The sequence below is a fragment of the Nuphar pumila genome, chromosome 4 (assembly GCF_984573655.1).
Source record: "Nuphar pumila chromosome 4, dmNupPumi1.hap1.1, whole genome shotgun sequence".
Classification (NCBI taxonomy): Eukaryota; Viridiplantae; Streptophyta; class Magnoliopsida; order Nymphaeales; family Nymphaeaceae; genus Nuphar; species Nuphar pumila.
Genome location: NC_143252.1, coordinates 132,667,858 through 132,685,471, shown reverse-complemented (window position 1 = coordinate 132,685,471; position 17,614 = coordinate 132,667,858). Strand labels below are relative to the sequence as shown.

Sequence of the window (17,614 nt, the reverse complement as noted above, 5' to 3'; positions counted from 1 at the left end):
TCAGTCCTGAATTTTAACAAATTTAAAATATCAAATATGTATAAACAATTATAAAAATTTACAGATATAAACTAGACACATAAAGAAAGAAAGCATTTTTTATAGACTTAAAAATGATAGTTCATTGGGGTGATATGACTCTCGCAAAATGAATAAAAAATATGTGCAACTTAAATAATGCAGAATAATAGGGGTCTGGTTTTTAATCAAAATGAGAAAACAAATGACCATAAAAATTGCTAAAAATTGACAGAAATAAACTAGACTCAATAAGAAAGACACCGCTTTTTACGGATTTAAAATCCGATCTTCGGTTAGGGAGATACGCCCCCGATAAGTTGGTCTTAATTCAAATAGCGTTTTACGCGTGACGGCTTACTGAATAGCGATTTGTAGTGTTATTCAGTAAGCCGTCACGCGTAAATCACTATTTGAATCAAGACCAACTTGTTGGGAGCGTATCTCCCTAACCGGAGATCAAATTTCCGATCCGTAAAAAGCGACATCTTTGTTATTGAGTCTAGTTTATTTCTGTCAATTTTCAATAATTTTTATAGTAATTTCATACCTATTTTTGGTCGAAAAACAAGACCATGTCACACTCTATATCGTTTGAGTTACTCATGTTTTTAGTTCATTTTGCAAGAGTCATATCTCCCCAACGGGAGATCATTTTTTAAATCTGTAAAAAGGTTTTTTTTGCTTTATTTGTCTAGTTTATATCTGGAAATTTTTATAACTTTATATATTTATTTGATATTTCAAATATATAAAAAACTGGAACTATTTTGTTTAATCATGGTTAAATAAGATTAATCTGTAACCAGCCCTGAATTTTAACAAATTTAAAATATCAAATATATATAAACAGTTATAAAAATTTCAGATATAAACTAAACACATAAAGAAAGAAAACCTTTTTTACAGATTTGGAAAATGATATTTCATTGGGGAGATATGACTCTCGCAAAATGAACTAAAAATATGTGCAACTTAAATAATGCATAATAATAGGAATCTGGTTTTTAATCAAAATGGGAAAACAAATGACCATAAAAATTGCTAAAAATTGACCGAAATAAACTAGACTCAATAAGAAAGACACCGCTTTTTACGGATTTGAAATCTGATCTCCGGTTAGGGAGATATGCCCCTGACCAGTTGGTCCTAATTTAGGTAGCGATTTATTGAAAATACTACAAGTCACAATAGCGATTTACACATAATGATTTACTGAACAACACCATAAATCGCTATAGTGACTCATGAGTAATTCAGTAAGCCGTTACGCGTAAATCGCTATTTAAATCAAGACCAACTTGTCGGGGGCGTATCTCCATAACCGGGGATCAGATTTCCAATCCGTAAAAAATGGCATCTTCGTTATTGAGTCTAGTTTATTTCTGTCAATTTTCAGCATTTTTTAAGGTAATTTCATACCTGTTTTTGGTCGAAAACTAAGACCTTGTCACACTCTATATCGTTTTAGATACTCAGGTTTTTTGTTCATTTTGCAAGAGTCATATCTCCCCAACGGAAGATCATTTTTCAAATCTGTAAAAAGGGTTTTCTTTTTTTACTTAGCTAGTTTATATTTGGAAATTTTTATAACTTTATAAACTCATTTGATATTTCAAATTTGTTAAAAACCGAATCTGGTTACAGAATTTCTGGTTCTGTACCAGGTTCATTTTCTGAAATTGAACGGTAACTTTCAGAAGTCACCATCTTCAAACCAGAAAAAAAAAACAGAAAAATCGTAAGAAAGGGTGTTACAAAAACCTTTAGCAAGAAACAACCGAAGGAAACATGAGCACCATGATTAAACAAAGCACTTTATTGCGCCGGGAGAAGCCCCCAAACCCCCCTCCTGTAAGGGCAAAATCTCTGAATCAGGCTCCACAACTCATCAAGTTGAACCATGCTACAGTCAGTTTGTAGGTCAGTCGATGCTTGATGGAGCAGTGTAAGATTGTCTGCTAGATGTGCACAGAAGTAGAAAGAGAAGGGAGAAAAAGAGGGTTGATGTTCATGGCCTTCTCCAGGGGGGATTCCTTTCTCGGATAATCCTGCAGTGCATCAAGTTGAATGATGCTACCCATGTTGGGAAGAGCCCCCAAACCCCCCTCCTGTAAGGGAAAAAACTCTCAATCAGACTCCACATCTCATCAAGTTGAATGATGCTACCCACGCTGGGAAGATCCCCCAAACCCCCCTCCTGTAAGGGCAAAAACTATGCTACCCACGCTGGGAGGAGCCCCTGTAAGGGCAAAAACTCTAAATCAGGCTCCACAACTCATCAAGTTGATTGATGCTACCCACGTTGGGAGGAGCCCTCAGACTCCCCTTTTGTAAGAGTAAAAAATCTGAATCAGGCTCCACAACTCTTCAAGTTGAATGATGCTACCCACGCTGGGAGGAGTCCCCAGACCCCTCTCCTGTAAGGGTAAAAACTCTGAATCAGGATCCACAACTCATTTAGTTGAATGATGCTACCCACGCTGGGAGGAGCCCCCAAACCCTACTCTTGTAAGGGTAAAAACTCTTAATCAGGCTCCACAACAGTCAATGTGCAGGTCAGTCGGTGTTTGATGGAGCAATGTAGGATCTTTTGTTGGATGTGCACAGAAGCAGAAAGAGAAGTGAGAGAGAGAGTGAGAGGGTTGATGTTCATGGCCTCCTCCAGGGGAGATTTCTTTCTCGGATAATCTTGCAGTGCAGAGACTGGGTCTTAAATAATCATCTTCGGGGCACTTAAGTCTTTACAACCACTTCTTTTCTAGAATCGTCATTTTTTTTGGCACCAATGGAGGAGAGGGTACTTAAGTCTTTGCAATTGCATCAAACTCCAACGCTAATTAATGCTGACAAATATGGGAATACGAGACACACATGCTTACATACGTGGTGCTCTTTGGGACCCCCCGAACATGAGATGTAGCTAACTGCCCTGTTCGGAGGGGGAACATATAACCTGCTTTGTTCTCATTGGATTCAAGAGATGAGAGCATCAACTGTCATCTCATCTCTCGGGTTTGCAAATATAAGTGCACCCAAACAATGAATGGTGATGGCGACTCCATGAATCAACCCCCAAGCCTCCATCTATGGGCTTCCAAACATGACCTAATTTCTGAACATCTGCACGCCAGAGTATTTTTGGTCGGCTCATTCAATGTTGATTCACTGTAAGTATGGAAGCAAATGGATTCAGAACAACCCAAAATTACAAAACCTTCAACTTGGATCCGATCCATTTGTATTGCTAACTGTCTCAGAGCAGAAAACACCTTTCTGTTGGATGTATATTTGCTGTTGTCTACTTTACGTAGAGGTGTAGTTGAAAAATCGTAGGAGCAAGTTGTATTTATTCATTCAATGTGACTTGATAAAACGTGTACAGCATGATTTGTTTGCTGGGATTGTATTTTGAATAATTTTTTTATATGTAGCGGTTTGCCTAACTAACCCCAGCTTTCTCTATTGAAAAAAGAAAAAAAAATGTTGTTATCTGGCCTCTATCCTTTGCACCCTCACATTCTAACGTAAGAAAGGATTTTCTTTATACAATCTTTTGGCATATCATTCCTTGCAGCATATGTCGATTCTAACTGTCCAACCGATGCATTCTCACGGCTAGGATCAGTCCACATGCCGGGTGAAAATGTAGACTAAGATGGATCCTATATCTCCTATCATGCGCCAGTGAAATGTTGTTTTGTTGTAATCTCTCTCTCTCTCTCATGGTAACGTAGTTTTGCCCGGACACTACGGCTTCATTTGGTTCACTCATTTTACCATGAAAATGCGTAGTTTACATATGAAACCCTCCATTTTAGTATGCAGGTGAAGCAAACATTTCAACTCCATTCTCTTGCACGGCTCACAGTCAACAAGGGTTTCTTTTCGCGTTGATCATGTATTTAATACGTAAATTGATTCACACCACCCCCTGCGAATGTATTTAGGTATGAATTTTTTTTCACACATGCGATGGCCTTCTCATGGTGGGATGCCTTTCCCATGGTAGTCTTTTTTTTATTGGTGGACACGAAACAAACTACGCTTAAAAATGTTTTTTGAATATTTGTTATGGTTTTTATTTAGAATTTTTTAGACTTTTGGATTCAGTTATAACAATAATGGCGTGAGTTTTTTTTTTGAAAGGCAAACTGGGGTTAGGCAGACCCGGGTGGCAATCGGGTCGGGTTGGCGGGTTGACCTGGCGGGTTGGCGGGTCAGCATACCTCAACCCAAACCCGACCCGTTTATTAAACGGGTCGGCTGTGGCAAACACGAACCCGACCCATTTATTAAACGGGTAACCCGACACGACCCGCCAACCTGTTTAATAAACGGGTTGGGTCGGGTAAACGGGTTGGCGGGTTGACCCGTCCGCCCAACCCAATTATTAAATGGGTCAGCCGGGTTGGCATACCCCTAACACGAACCCAACCCGTTTAATAAACGGGTTAGGCGACCCGTTTATTAAACGGGTTAGTTTAAGCCCAACCCGAACCCGCCTAAGAGGCGGCGGGACCTGTCAGGTTTTGCCACCCCTACTTACCAGTTATACAACTATATCATTGGGTTGGGTTTTGAACCTTCAACGTCTCAACACAAGGTGACGTACACTAGCTACTCTTACCAGACAAGCGGAGCCCCCGTTGGACATGGCATGAGATTTTTGTGGTACTAAATTCGTTAAAAATTTGTAAAAGCTATTGATTTTCATGTGGAATAGGTCTTTTAAACACAATGATCATTGGATTGGGCCGGTCAAGCTCCATTGAATTTTCTTTTGCTCGTACCCAAATCCAGCCACTTTCCTTCTCAGGCCACATTAGGCCCGATTATTTTTCGAGCTTGAGGCTGTGTGGGCAACCCAAATCTAGTCCATTTGGTTAGTATCCGATTGCCCAACCTGATATCCACCCTTATTGATAATTAAGTAAATACTAAAAGATTTAGGTAATCGTTTGAAAAGTAACATGACTTTAGTCATTTCCAATGGATCCAGTAACCAGATCGAGAAATGTATACTAAGATACAAGTTATAGAATCATTCTTAGGGCTGATAAACAAGTCAAACTAACCGAACATGAGGTGTACAAGCCTGGCTCGTTTTTGTGACGAGTTGAGCCATGCTCAAGCTCGTGACTAGTTTGACCTAGATGAGCCAAGTTCGAGCTGGCTCATTTACAAAAAAGCACATCTTTTCAAAATCGAAATTACTAGGATCTGAACTTTAGACAACTTGGATGGAATTCAAGCTGACAATATGACTTGAATTCGAAACCTATTCCTTGTAAGGAAAACACTTGGAATATTTATTCTACAGAATATTATATGATATAAATATATTGAAAATATACTTGTTACTACTTAACAATCCTGATGAACCCAGCCGAACACCTATTGTTCATAATTGGCTTGCTGAGCCTATTCTATGAGTTTGATCTTTATGAGCCAAGCACGAGCTGAACCACAAGTAACTCATCTCGTTTTGCGGCCCTAGTTGTTCTACTTAAAATCAGAGGAAAACAAACATTCACATTAATTTATTTTTCCTTGATAAAACAAAGGGAGGCAGAAGACCCAAAATGCCATCTTCTTAACAGAGCAATGTCCACAAAGGATCTCTAAGCTAAAAAATGCAACCGATTAAGTTAAAAAATAGTGGTCTAGCAACACAAAATATCTAATAAGTAATACGCTTATCGCAATATGTACACTCATATATTGATACATACATGTACCCATATCACATAGATACTATATTTTGGCCGCTTATCGTGTACCCTTCCATATTAATCATATTGAAAACTTCATAAAAACAGTTGTATGTAACATAGACACTTGTATACACACATACAAATATATAAGAAGAGACTAAATGAGTATATCCCAAGGTTGCCATACTAAGAAGCGGAAGCAAGAAACGATACGGAAAGTGTAAGCGAGAAACGATACGGAAAGCGTAAGCGAGAAGCGATGCATTTTAAAATGTATAGGAAAAGGAAAGCGAGGAATTAAAAAAAAACAATATATGAATTGAATGAAAATTGAAATGGAATGCAAATAAAAACTAAAACAAAAGCGATTATTGTTAAATGTCATGATTTTTTAGTGTAAGAATTAAATTTTTAATAAAATCTAAAAATAAAGACTACTAATTTAGAGAAAGCACATGCAAGTGAGTGAGCAGCATGAGAGAAAACACATAAAAACACGAAAAGTAGAGTGAGATGACATATAAGGAGAATAGATGAAGTATGTGAAAAGCATAAAAGAAGAGTGGGAGAATCGAGATTCTCATCAAATTTCGAAAGCAAGGAGTATCACACTTTCAAAGCGAGTTTATGGGAAGCAAACTTCTAAGAAGCTTCCAGTAGCTCTGGTATATTACATATTCAACACTTCAATATCAGTCTAAAAATGAAATCTCGCACCCAAAGAGGAAGATGGTATAGAACAGCAAATATTGTGGAGTATTGGCCGTACGAGAACCAAGCTGGTGGATTATTTCCAAGAATAGTAGCCACTGTCTTCTCTGCAAACTCTTTTGTTGGAGTAGATTTCTGGCCTTGTGATTTCATGGCTCTTGCACGAATGGCCTCTTCAAATGCCTTGTACAACTTCCACTCTGGCAACTTACTGTAATTAGCTAATGCATTGTTTCCAAGATTTGATTTGATCGCTCCAGGGGCCACAATGATGACATCAATGTTGAAACTCTTTAGTTCCATTCTGTGATCAAATTATAGGGAACATAAGAACCCCTAATCATAAATTGGATCTGAGATAGATCCATTACATAATTAAGATTTAAATCTAAAAAAAAAACTCAAATAAAACCTAAACTAAAAGCTGGATCCAAATGGATCTCTTGAACCCTGATTTCTCTCTGCTTCACTCCTGCATCAGAAGCATATGCTACAAGGAAAAAAGTGGTAAGACGTAGCAAGTTGTAAGCAAGTAAGCATTCTACTGTCTTGTAAAAAAGGGAAAAGACATGAATAAAGTAAATTTCTTACTGAATTATGTCATAAGGATTGCATTGTTTTATTTATTCAACTAGCCTAAAAAGTCTAAGTCACCATTCTTAGTGTCTAGAGCTATCACAATCTATGTCACATAGATATGGACACGACAAGGGTATACAATGCTGACTTTCTTGGTGTGGTGCAACGGTTCTTAAAAATTAGAAAACAGGAACATGACTGTACACACAGAGGTTTATGTTGAAGAACTATCCTAAATCACTATAATTAAAAGCATCAAGTAATAAAACTAAGTTAAAATCGAAACATAATGTAATTGATGACAAATTTTAAAAGAAAAAGAATATGGTAAATTCAAAATTAATGACATAGTGTTGACTGTGTCCAACACTAGTTTGACTGTATCCATGAAGTGTCCTGGTGTACCCTAGGGCCATGTTGTGTTGACACGTGATATGAATGCCAAGTGTCCATGTGATATAGACCATGATCCCCACCATCAAGCATTGAAGCAAAGCTACTATATAACTGCAGGTTTTTAATTTCCAACAAACATTTTATAATTGAAACCTGATCCATTCTGATTTTTCTGACCATGACAACGGAAGTTCAGTTAAAATGCACCCTTTGCAGATTGCAAGCTGTTAGATTTCCAAAATAACCGGGATACAAATATTAAAGACACAGTTGTGATCCCAGATAGAATCAGATGTACAGTATAAAATTTGTCATAGTCACAGTATCCCTACTATCAAGCAATGATACATGATATTGCAGGTAGAGCAAAGATATTTCAAATTCAAAACAAACATTTTCCATTTAAAACCATATTTAATTTGACTAAAACATTGGGGATAATAACAATCAAATTAATAGGTTTCTCAAAACAAACACAGAAGAAAAATGAAAATGGATTTTTTTAAAATCTTGCATTTTCAAACATGGTTTATCATTCCTTTTAAAAATAAATGAGTAAAATGCTACAGGAGGTACAAGGGGAACTGAATATAACATGCTACATGTTTTGCACCTTTGTACAGAAAATCTTCAACTTTGGCAATCACATCTACAGAGATTCATTACAAACTATAGTTTATGCAGTTGTGAATATCTGTACCTAAAACTAAGAAAGTTTCATCTTGATTTTTTTTGTAGTTATTTTCTACCTTTGTCAAAATACTTTTCTCTCTTTTCTCTTTAATATTTGATGTAGAATTATTACCCTAGGTGCTTTCTCCCGCAACTGTGCAGCTTAGTATGTTGGTCGCCATGACCTTATTCATAAAATTGGAAGAGGGATAGTAGAAATATTAGTTGCACATGTGAAACACGTTTCCAAGGAAACCATGTCTGAAACGTATTTTGTGTTATTTTCAAAACATTGGGATGACACCCTTTACGGCGAGGGGAAGGGTCTCCCATAAGAAAGGTTTCTAAAAACTCTTGTCAACTCAACTCTCCCATAAAAGTCCTTTCCTTATCAAGGAATCTATATAAGAAAAGGGAAGGGGTGGGAAAAATTGGGTCCAACTTGTGCCAATATGAAAGTTTCCCGAGATGGTGCTCGGCTATTTATTTCACCTATGATGGGAAAGAGTTGCTGAGCTCAGCAATCTTTCATGAAAATTACATAAAACAAACAGGTTGTTATGAAACTTGTCTCCATCACATGGAAAACATGTTCCAGGTGGGCAACATTAGCAATGAAGACAAGTTGTGTCAATGACATCCATATTAAATGAAATGAATTAACAATATCATGAGAGAGAGAGAGAGAGAGCAATGAATGAAAAGCAAGGGACTGATGTGCTCTCACCTCAAGGTATCAGACAAAGCATGAAGTGCAGCTTTAGATGCGGAATAAGCACCTGCCCAAGGCCCAGGTGCCAAACCAGCCACACTCCCAACGTTCACTATCTTGCCCTTCCTTCTCATCATCATGTGTGGGACCACCGTTTGAACAAGTCTCATTGGTCCTGTAGAAGAAATGTAAAAACAAATGAAAATAACAAACACAAACAAGAAACAATGAACATATATAGATGTAACAGGAGAAAGGCAATTTCATAGATAAAATAAATCACATCATACAGTATGAAACTCAAAGGTCAAGTGGCATTTATCCATAGGTTTAGTCAAGAAAAATGGAGAGAGAGAGAGAGAGAGAGAGAGAGAGAGAGAGAGAGAGAGAGAGACCAAACACGTTGGTATCAAAGGTGTTCTCAAGAGCTTGCGAGGGGAGCTCGGCTAGGGGACCGACGGAGTGAACGCCGGCGTTGTTAACGAGCACGTCGATCTTGCCGTACCTCTGAACGGCTTTCCTCACCGCCCGATCGATGCTCTCCTGCGACGAAACGTCCAGCTCTTCCACAGAAACGCCGGGGCAGCGGTCGAGGCCGTCCATGGAGCCCAGAGACCTGCTGGTGGCCACCACCCTGCAGCCCCTCGCAGCAAAGGCCAGCGCCAGAGCGTGGCCTATGCCACCGAGCGAACAGCCCGTTATCAGCACCACCACCAACTCCTCCCCAGAAGCAACAACATCCATTTGGCAATTGTGATTCTGTCTCTATTGCAGAAAACAGAGAACCTCTCTCTCTCTCTCTCTCCTATATATCAGCGTGTTCGCCACAAATGTGTGTGAGACTTTTTGGGCCCACGATATGGAGGTTGTTTCATGGAGACTTGGGCTCAGTTAAGGCCATCACGCGTGGGGATGGCCTTAAGCTTTTCTTTTGTGGCCCCTCATCCGCCTTGCGTTATGGCTGATGATTTTGAACATCGTTAGGAGGATTGCAGCAGATTCGGTATGCACCATTCATTTTAATGTTGACTGTGACGGCCAACCAAAACGAACCACCCTTTTGTTTTATGCTCAAATTGTATTTGAAGAAAACGGCTAGACTATGAGCTATTTACCACCCACTTATAAAAATATCAGATATTACGAAAAGAATAATGCTATGCAGACCCCGCAATCGGAAGCAGATCCAGTGTACTTTGTGCGGCGCTCCCTTAAGATTTGCTTTGGAAAATTAGATTGCTTGCCTCATTGTCCAATGTGTAGGCTTGTAGAGGAGTCGTTAAGCCATGTCATTATTCACTGCCCAATTGCAAAACAAATATGGTGACGTGTAGTTAAGACATTTTGGCGTGAGGCAAGTGCCTAACCAAGATATTAGGAAGTTTGGTATTTTTGTGTGCAAAAAGCTTTGGGTGCGAATTTTGTTCAAATTACATGCAATTTGAGCATTTTAGAGTTATTTTAAAGCGGTTGGAGTGAAGATTCGGAGTCAAGATCTAAATTCTACATGCTTCAATCTCAAATCTAATTGTGCAAAGGTTAAAAAGTCTAAAATAACCTTTTATAGGGAGCGTCACTTTGGAATTGTTATGAAATAATGGTATTTGTAGTATAATTTTAGAAATAAGTATTCATTTTGAATGCTTTTTTAAATAAGAATGTTAGAAGTGTTTTTAAGAATTTAGAAATTAATAAAGTTAAAATAGTAAATAGATTAGAAAACCTAAGTATAAGCTGATTTTTCCTTTAGGAGTTGTCGCCCCTTCTCTTTCCTCCTCTTCCTTCCCAACGTGGAAAACTCTTTCTCCCTCTTTCTTCTTCTATCTTCTTTTCTTCTTTTCTTCTTTTCTTCTTTCTGCTTTCTTCTTCCCTTCCTCTTCTCCACGTGAGTTTCATATGCAGCGGCCAAGAGCTTGACGTGACATCACAAATTATGTTGTGGGCAACCTTTGAAACACAGCACCATCATAGGAGAGATTCACTCTTTTCTCAACCCAATCTAAAATCGAGAATCGTCACCGGTAAGTTTTTTCTTCTACCCCTTTTTTAGATTTTTATGGTTTCTTGTATATAGATCAGATTTTATTTTATTTTTCTTACATATTTAGATATACTCTCTTTGATTTTTATGTATTAGAATTGTTTAGGATCGCTTAGACTCATTGTTTTAAATTTTTATTTTAGCCAAAAAATATTTTCCTTTATTGGCTAAATTTTTTGTGTTAGACCTGGATTTTCTGGTCTGATGAACAGATTATTTTGGCCAATCTAGAAGGAATTTAAGGCTTAAATTTTAGTATGTGTTATTTGTACATATCTAGAGTATTTTTTAAAAATTTTATCTCAATCTGAAAAGGGGTTGAAATTTTACAACCATTTTACTGAAGTCGGTTTTCTAATCCTACGAAAATCTGACCTCTGGTTGTAGTTGCAGTGATTTTTTGAAATGAATTTTATTTTTATTTTTTTGTAAGTAACTGTCAAGTTTTTCTTACCTGGGTGTGATTAGACATGTTTAGAAAGTATCTAAATGTTTTTGCTTGTTTTTTAGATTTGCTTAATTTTAATTTTGGAAGGCTCAAGAAAAAAAAGAGTCCTCTTTTTTTACTTTTCTTTCTTGAACTTTCTATTTTTTTAAATTGAAAAGTTCAACTTGAAAATCTTTTCCTTTCCCTTTTCCTAAATTATTTTTTTCTTTTAAGACCCCTTTCATTCTACTCGAATAATTCACACCCAATTGTTAAGTCTTAGAGTTACGCAGAACGCACACCAGCCGATGGATGGGCTAAGGCAAATGTTTATAGCTTATGCTCTCATGTTTCCTAATGATCATGGCAGGTGGGATTTATTTACTGACAGATCGACCATGAGGGATGGAACTTGTGCCTTGGTTGGTTTTCGTACAAAGTGCAAAGAAGATGATTGCCAAAAGGAATGGGTAGCATTGAAGGAGGTGTTGGGGCTAATTCCTTGCTGTTGCTTTTTGATTATTGAATCATCCCGATGAGACAGTGTGGCTGCCACCATAAGGTTGTTCTAGGGAAGAGGCTGACATACTTATGGAATGAGACTTTTGGAAACTTGTTACTGAATTAAGTTTTGAACGTATCAAATGTATTCATGTCGACAAGTTCATGAATTATTGGGTTTCGCTACTTTGCTCGATTTGGCTTTGGGGGTCGAGATAGGTTTTGGAACAATGTTATCAGTATTGGCACATAGTATCGGGGCTATTTTTTAATCAATATAAAAAATACTAAAATTTAAATTCTTTAATATTTTTTTTAATTTTTTAAACATGTGTCACGTTAACGATTGACACATAATTTTTTATTATTTTTAGGTTGAAACAGAATGATTCAGTTGAGTATCGGTATCAGTGGATCTAGCTGAATCGGTGGCCAAACCATTCAGGGCAGATACCGATACTGACAACATTGGTTTGAAAAGATAAGCCACCTTACTGGTTCCTTAGTTTATTTGATTTGTAATTTGAGTTTATTTGCTTGTAACTGGTAGGGGTCGGCCTAACCCCATCTTGAAAATATATATGTATAAGAAGTGACTAAATGAGTATATCCCAAGGTTGCCATACTAAGAAGCGAAAGCGAGAAAAGATACGGAAAGTGTAAGTGAGAAACGATACGGAAAGCGTAAGCGAGAAGCGATGCATTTTAAAATGTATAGGAAAAGGAAAGCGAGGAATTAAAAAAAAAAACAATATAAGAATTGAATGAAAATAAAAATGGAATGCAAATAAAAGCTAAAACAAAATCGATTATTGTTAAATTTCATGATTTTTTAGTGTAAGAATTAAATTTTTAACAAAATCCAAAAATGAAGACTACTAATTTAGAGAAAGCACATGCAAGTGAGTGAGCAGCATGAGAGAAAACACATAAAAAACACAAAAAGTAGAGTGTGAAAAGCATAACAGAATCGTGGGAGAATCGAGATTCTCATCAAATTTCGAAAGCAAGGAGTATCACGCTTTCAAAGCGAGTTTATGGGAAGCAAACTTCTAAGAAGCTTCCAGTAACTCTGGTATATTACATATTCAACACTTCAATATCAGTCTAAAAATGAAATCTCGCACCCAAAGAGGAAGATGGTATAGAACAGCAAATATTGTGGAGTATTGGCCGTACGAGAACCAAGCTGGTGGATTATTTCCAAGAATAGTAGCCACTGTCTTCTCTGCAAACTCTTTTGTTGGAGTAGATTTCTGGCCTTGTGATTTCATGGCTCTTGCACGAATGGCCTCTTCAAATGCCTTGTAGAACTTCCACTCTGGCAACTTACTGTAATTAGCTAATGCATTGTTTTCAAGATTTGATTTGATCGCTCCAGGGGCCACAATGATGACATCAATGTTGAAACACTTTAGTTCCATTCTGTGATCAAATTATAGGGAACATAAGAACCCTTAATCATAAATTGGATCTGAGATAGATCCATTACATAATTAAGATCTAAATCTAAAAAAAAAACTCAAATAAAACCTAAACTAAAAGCTGGATCCAAATGGATCTCTTGAACCCAGATTTCTCTCTGCTTCACTCCTGCATCAGAAGCATATGCTACAAGGAAAAAAGTGGTAAGACGTAGCAAGTTGTAAGCAAGTAAGCATTCTACTGTCTTGTAAAAAAGGGAAAAGACATGAATAAAGTAAATTTCTTACTGAATTATTTCATAAGGATTGCATTGTTTTATTTATTCAACTAGCCTCAAGTAAAAAGTCTAAGTCACCATTCTTAGTGTCTAGAGCTATCACAATCTATGTCACATAGATATGGACACGACAAGGGTATACAATGCTGACTTTCTTGGTGTGGTGCAACGGTTCTTAAAAATTAGAAAACAGGAACATGACTGTACACACAGAGGTTTATGTTGAAGAACTATCCTAAATCACTATAATTAAAAGCATCAAGTAATAAAACTACGTTAAAATCGAAACATAATGTAATTGATGACAAATTTTAAAAGAAAAAGAATATGGTAAATTCAAAATTAATGACATAGTGTTGACTGTGTCCAACACTAGTTTGACTGTATCCATGAAGTGTCCTGGTGTACCCTAGGGCCATGTTGTGTTGACACGTGATATGAATGCTAAGTGTCCATGTGATATAGACCATGATCCCCACCATCAAGCATTGAAGCAAAGCTACTATATAACTGCAGGTTTTTAATTTCCAACAAACATTTTATAATTGAAACCTGATCCATTCTGATTTTTCTGACCATGACAACGGAAGTTCAGTTAAAATGCACCCTTTGCAGATTGCAAGCTGTTAGATTTCCAAAATAACCGCGATAAAAATATTAAAGACACAGATGTGATCCCAGATAGAATCAGATGTACAGTATAAAAAATTGTCATAGTCACAGTACCCCTACTATCAAGCAATGATACATGATATTGCAGGTAGAGCAAAGATATTTCAAATTCAAAACAAACATTTTCCATTTAAAACCATATTTAATTTGACTAAAACATTGGGGATAATAACAATCAAATTAATAGGTTTCTCAAAACAAACACAGAAGAAAAATGAAAATGGATTTTTTTTAAATCTTGCATTTTCAAACATGGTTTATCATTCCTTTTAAAAATAAATGAGTAAAATGCTACAGGAGGTACAAGGGGAACTGAATATAACATGCTACATGTTTTGCACCTTTGTACAGAAAATCTTCAACTTTGGCAATCACATCTACAGAGATTCATTACAAACTATAGTTTATGTAGTTGTGAATATCTGTACCTAAAACTAAGAAAGTTTCATCTTGATTTTTTTTTGTAGTTATTTTCTTCCATTGTCAAAATACTTTTCTCTCTTTTCTCTTTATTCTTCGATGTAGAATTATTACCCTAGGTGCTTTCTCCCGCAACTGTGCAGCTTAGTATATTGGTCGTCATGACCTTATTCATAAAATTGGAAGAGGGATAGTAGAAATATTAGTTGCACATGTGAAACACGTTTCCAAGGAAACCATGTCTGAAACGTGTTTTGTGTTATTTTCAAAGCATTGGGAGGACCACTACAAGAAAATCGTGGATTAGCGACGGCTTATATCCATCGTTAATCCGTCGCTAAACTGTTTAGCGACGGATTAGCGTTGGATAGAGGCCATCGCGAATTTTTGCTCGCTAATTAGCGGAAAAACTTATCTGTCGTTAATTCCGTCGTTAATTTGCGACAGATTAGCGACAGACATTATCCATCGCTAAAATTAAAAAAAAAATAAAAAAAAATGATCCCTGTCGGCCGGTATTCCGGCACCAATAAGCCGGACTTATACCGCACCCGACAGGCATTGCACAGAATGATCGCTCTGCCTCGTCGCCGGACTTGTATCGTCCTCCATGAACCGGTGCTCTCTGGCATCGCCGTCCTCCTTGAACGGGCGTCGTCGTCCTCCGTGGACCGGCATCGCCGTTCTCCATGAACCGTCCTTCGTGAACCGATGCTCTCTGGCGTCGCCGTCCTCCATGAACCGACGCCGTCATCTTTCGTGAACCGGCGTCGCCGTCATCCTCCGTGAACCAGCGTCGCCGTCCTCCATGAACCGGCGTTGTCATCTTTCGTGAACCGGCATCGCCGTCATCCTCCGTGAACCAGCGTCGCCGTCCTCCGTGAACCGGCGCCGACGTCTTCCAACGATCGCCGACCGTCCTCCGGCGTCGCCGTCCTCCACTCTCATGTACATGCTCTCCGATGTCACTGTCCTCCGAAGAAGTCGGTTTAAATCGAACGCGATTGATTTAAATTTCGAACGGGGAGAGAGGGAAAATTTCGCGCTCGGTTTAAATCGAAAATTAGCGAGAGATTTAGCGAGGGAATTTTTCCGTCGCTAATCCGTCTCTAATTAGCGACGGATTAACGACAGAAAAATTCCCTCGCTAAATCCCTCGCTAAAATGTTTTTCTTGTATTGAGAATTAGCGACGAAACAATTGTTGTCGTTAATCCGTCGCTAATTAGCGACAAATTCATGAAGAAAGTTTTCTTTAGCTAATTTGTCACACATTCGCGATGAAAAAAATCCGTCGCGAATTTCCGTCGCTAATTAACATTTTTCTTGTAGTGGATACCCTTTATGGCAAAGGGAAGGGTCTCCCTCTTGTCAACTCAACTCTCCCATAAAAGTCCTTTCGTTATCAAGGAATCTATATAAGAAAAGGAAAGGGGTGGGAAAATTTGGGTCCCACTTGTGCCAATATGAAAGTTTCCCCAGATGGTGCTCGGCTATTTATTTCACCTATGATGGGAAAGAGTTGCTGAGCTCAGCAATCTTTCATGAAAATTACATAAAACAAACAGGTTGTTATGAAACTTGTCTCCATCACATGGAAAACATGTTCCAGGTGGGCAACATTAGCAATGAAGACAAGTTGTGTCAATGACATCCATATTAAATGAAATGAATTAACAATATCATGAGAGAGAGAGAGAGAAATGAATGAAAAGCAAGGGACTGATGTGCTCTCACCTCAAGGTATCAGACAAAGCATGAAGTGCAGCTTTAGATGCGGAATAAGCACCTGCCCAAGGCCCAGGTGCCAAACCAGCCACACTCCCAACGTTCACTATCTTGCCCTTCCTTCTCATCATCATGTGTGGGACCACCGTTTGAACAAGTCTCATTGGTCCTGTAGAAGAAATGTAAAAACAAATGAAAATAACAAACACAAACAAGAAACAATGAACATATATAGATGTAACAGGAGAAAGGCAATTTCATAGATAAAATAAATCACATCATACAGTATGAAACTCAAAGGTCAAGTGACATTTATCCATAGGTTTAGTAAAGAAAAATGGAGAGAGAGAGAGAGAGAGACCAAACACGTTGGTATCAAAGGTGTTCTCAAGAGCTTGCGAGGGGAGCTCGGCGAGGGGACCGACGGAGTGAACGCCGGCGTTGTTAACGAGCACGTCGATCTTGCCGTACCTCTGAACGGCTTTCCTCACCGCCCGATCGATGCTCTCCTGCGACGAAACGTCCAGCTCTTCCACAGAAACGCCGGGGCAGCGGTCGAGGCCGTCCATGGAGCCCAGAGACCTGCTGGTGGCCACCACCCAGCAACCCCTCGCAGCAAAGGCCAGCGCCAGAGCGTGGCCTATGCCACCGAGCGAACAGCCCGTTATCAGCACCACCACCAACTCCTCCCCAGAAGCAACAACATCCATTTGGCAATTGTGATTCTGTCTCTATTGCAGAAAACAGAGAACCTCTCTCTCTCTCTCTCTATCTCTCTCAACTATATATCAGTGTGTTCGCCACAAATGTGTGTGAGACTTTTTGGGCCCACGATATGGAGGTTGTTTCATGGAGACTTGGGCTCAGTTAAGGCCATCACGCGTGGGGATGGCCTTAAGCTTTTCTTTTGTGGCCCCTCATCCGCCTTGCGTTATGGCTGATGATTTTGAACATCGTTAGGAGGATTGCAGCAGATTCGGTATGCACCATTCATTTTAATGTTGACTGTGGCGGCCAATTCCAAAACAAACCACCCTTTTGTTTTATGCTCAAATTGTATTTGAAAAAAACGGCTAGACTATGGGCTATTTACCACCCACTTATAAAAATATCAGATATTAATTAGAAAAGAATAATGCTATGAAGACCCCGCAATCGGAAGCAGATCCAGTGTTCTTGTCTTGCCATAGTGGTCAAGTACTTTGTGCAGCGCTCCCTTAAGATTTGCTTTGGAAAAATAGATTGCTTCCAATGGACATGATGTTACGCCTCATTGTCCAATGTGTAGGATTGTAGAGGAGTCATTAAGCCATGTCATG

The 17,614-nt window shown here is 38.4% G+C and overlaps 2 protein-coding genes across 2 annotated transcripts; both read right to left on the bottom strand.

Annotated features, from left to right (window-relative positions):
- Nucleotides 1–6,413: 6,413 nt before the first annotated feature.
- On the bottom strand, nucleotides 6,414–9,549 carry LOC149841115 (short-chain dehydrogenase ptmH-like). The gene is made up of 3 exons (XM_090005193.1): nucleotides 9,201–9,549; nucleotides 8,821–8,980; nucleotides 6,414–6,750 (listed from the first exon to the last, which is right to left on the bottom strand). The coding sequence occupies exons 1-3, from the start codon at nucleotides 9,547–9,549 to the stop codon at nucleotides 6,414–6,416; spliced, it is 846 nt and encodes a 281-aa protein (XP_089861319.1).
- Nucleotides 9,550–12,862: 3,313 nt separating this feature from the next.
- LOC149841114 (short-chain dehydrogenase ptmH-like) lies at nucleotides 12,863–17,005 on the bottom strand. Its single transcript, XM_090005192.1, has 3 exons — nucleotides 16,657–17,005; nucleotides 16,305–16,464; nucleotides 12,863–13,199 (listed from the first exon to the last, which is right to left on the bottom strand). The coding sequence occupies exons 1-3, from the start codon at nucleotides 17,003–17,005 to the stop codon at nucleotides 12,863–12,865; spliced, it is 846 nt and encodes a 281-aa protein (XP_089861318.1).
- Between the last annotated feature and the right edge of the window lie 609 nt (nucleotides 17,006–17,614).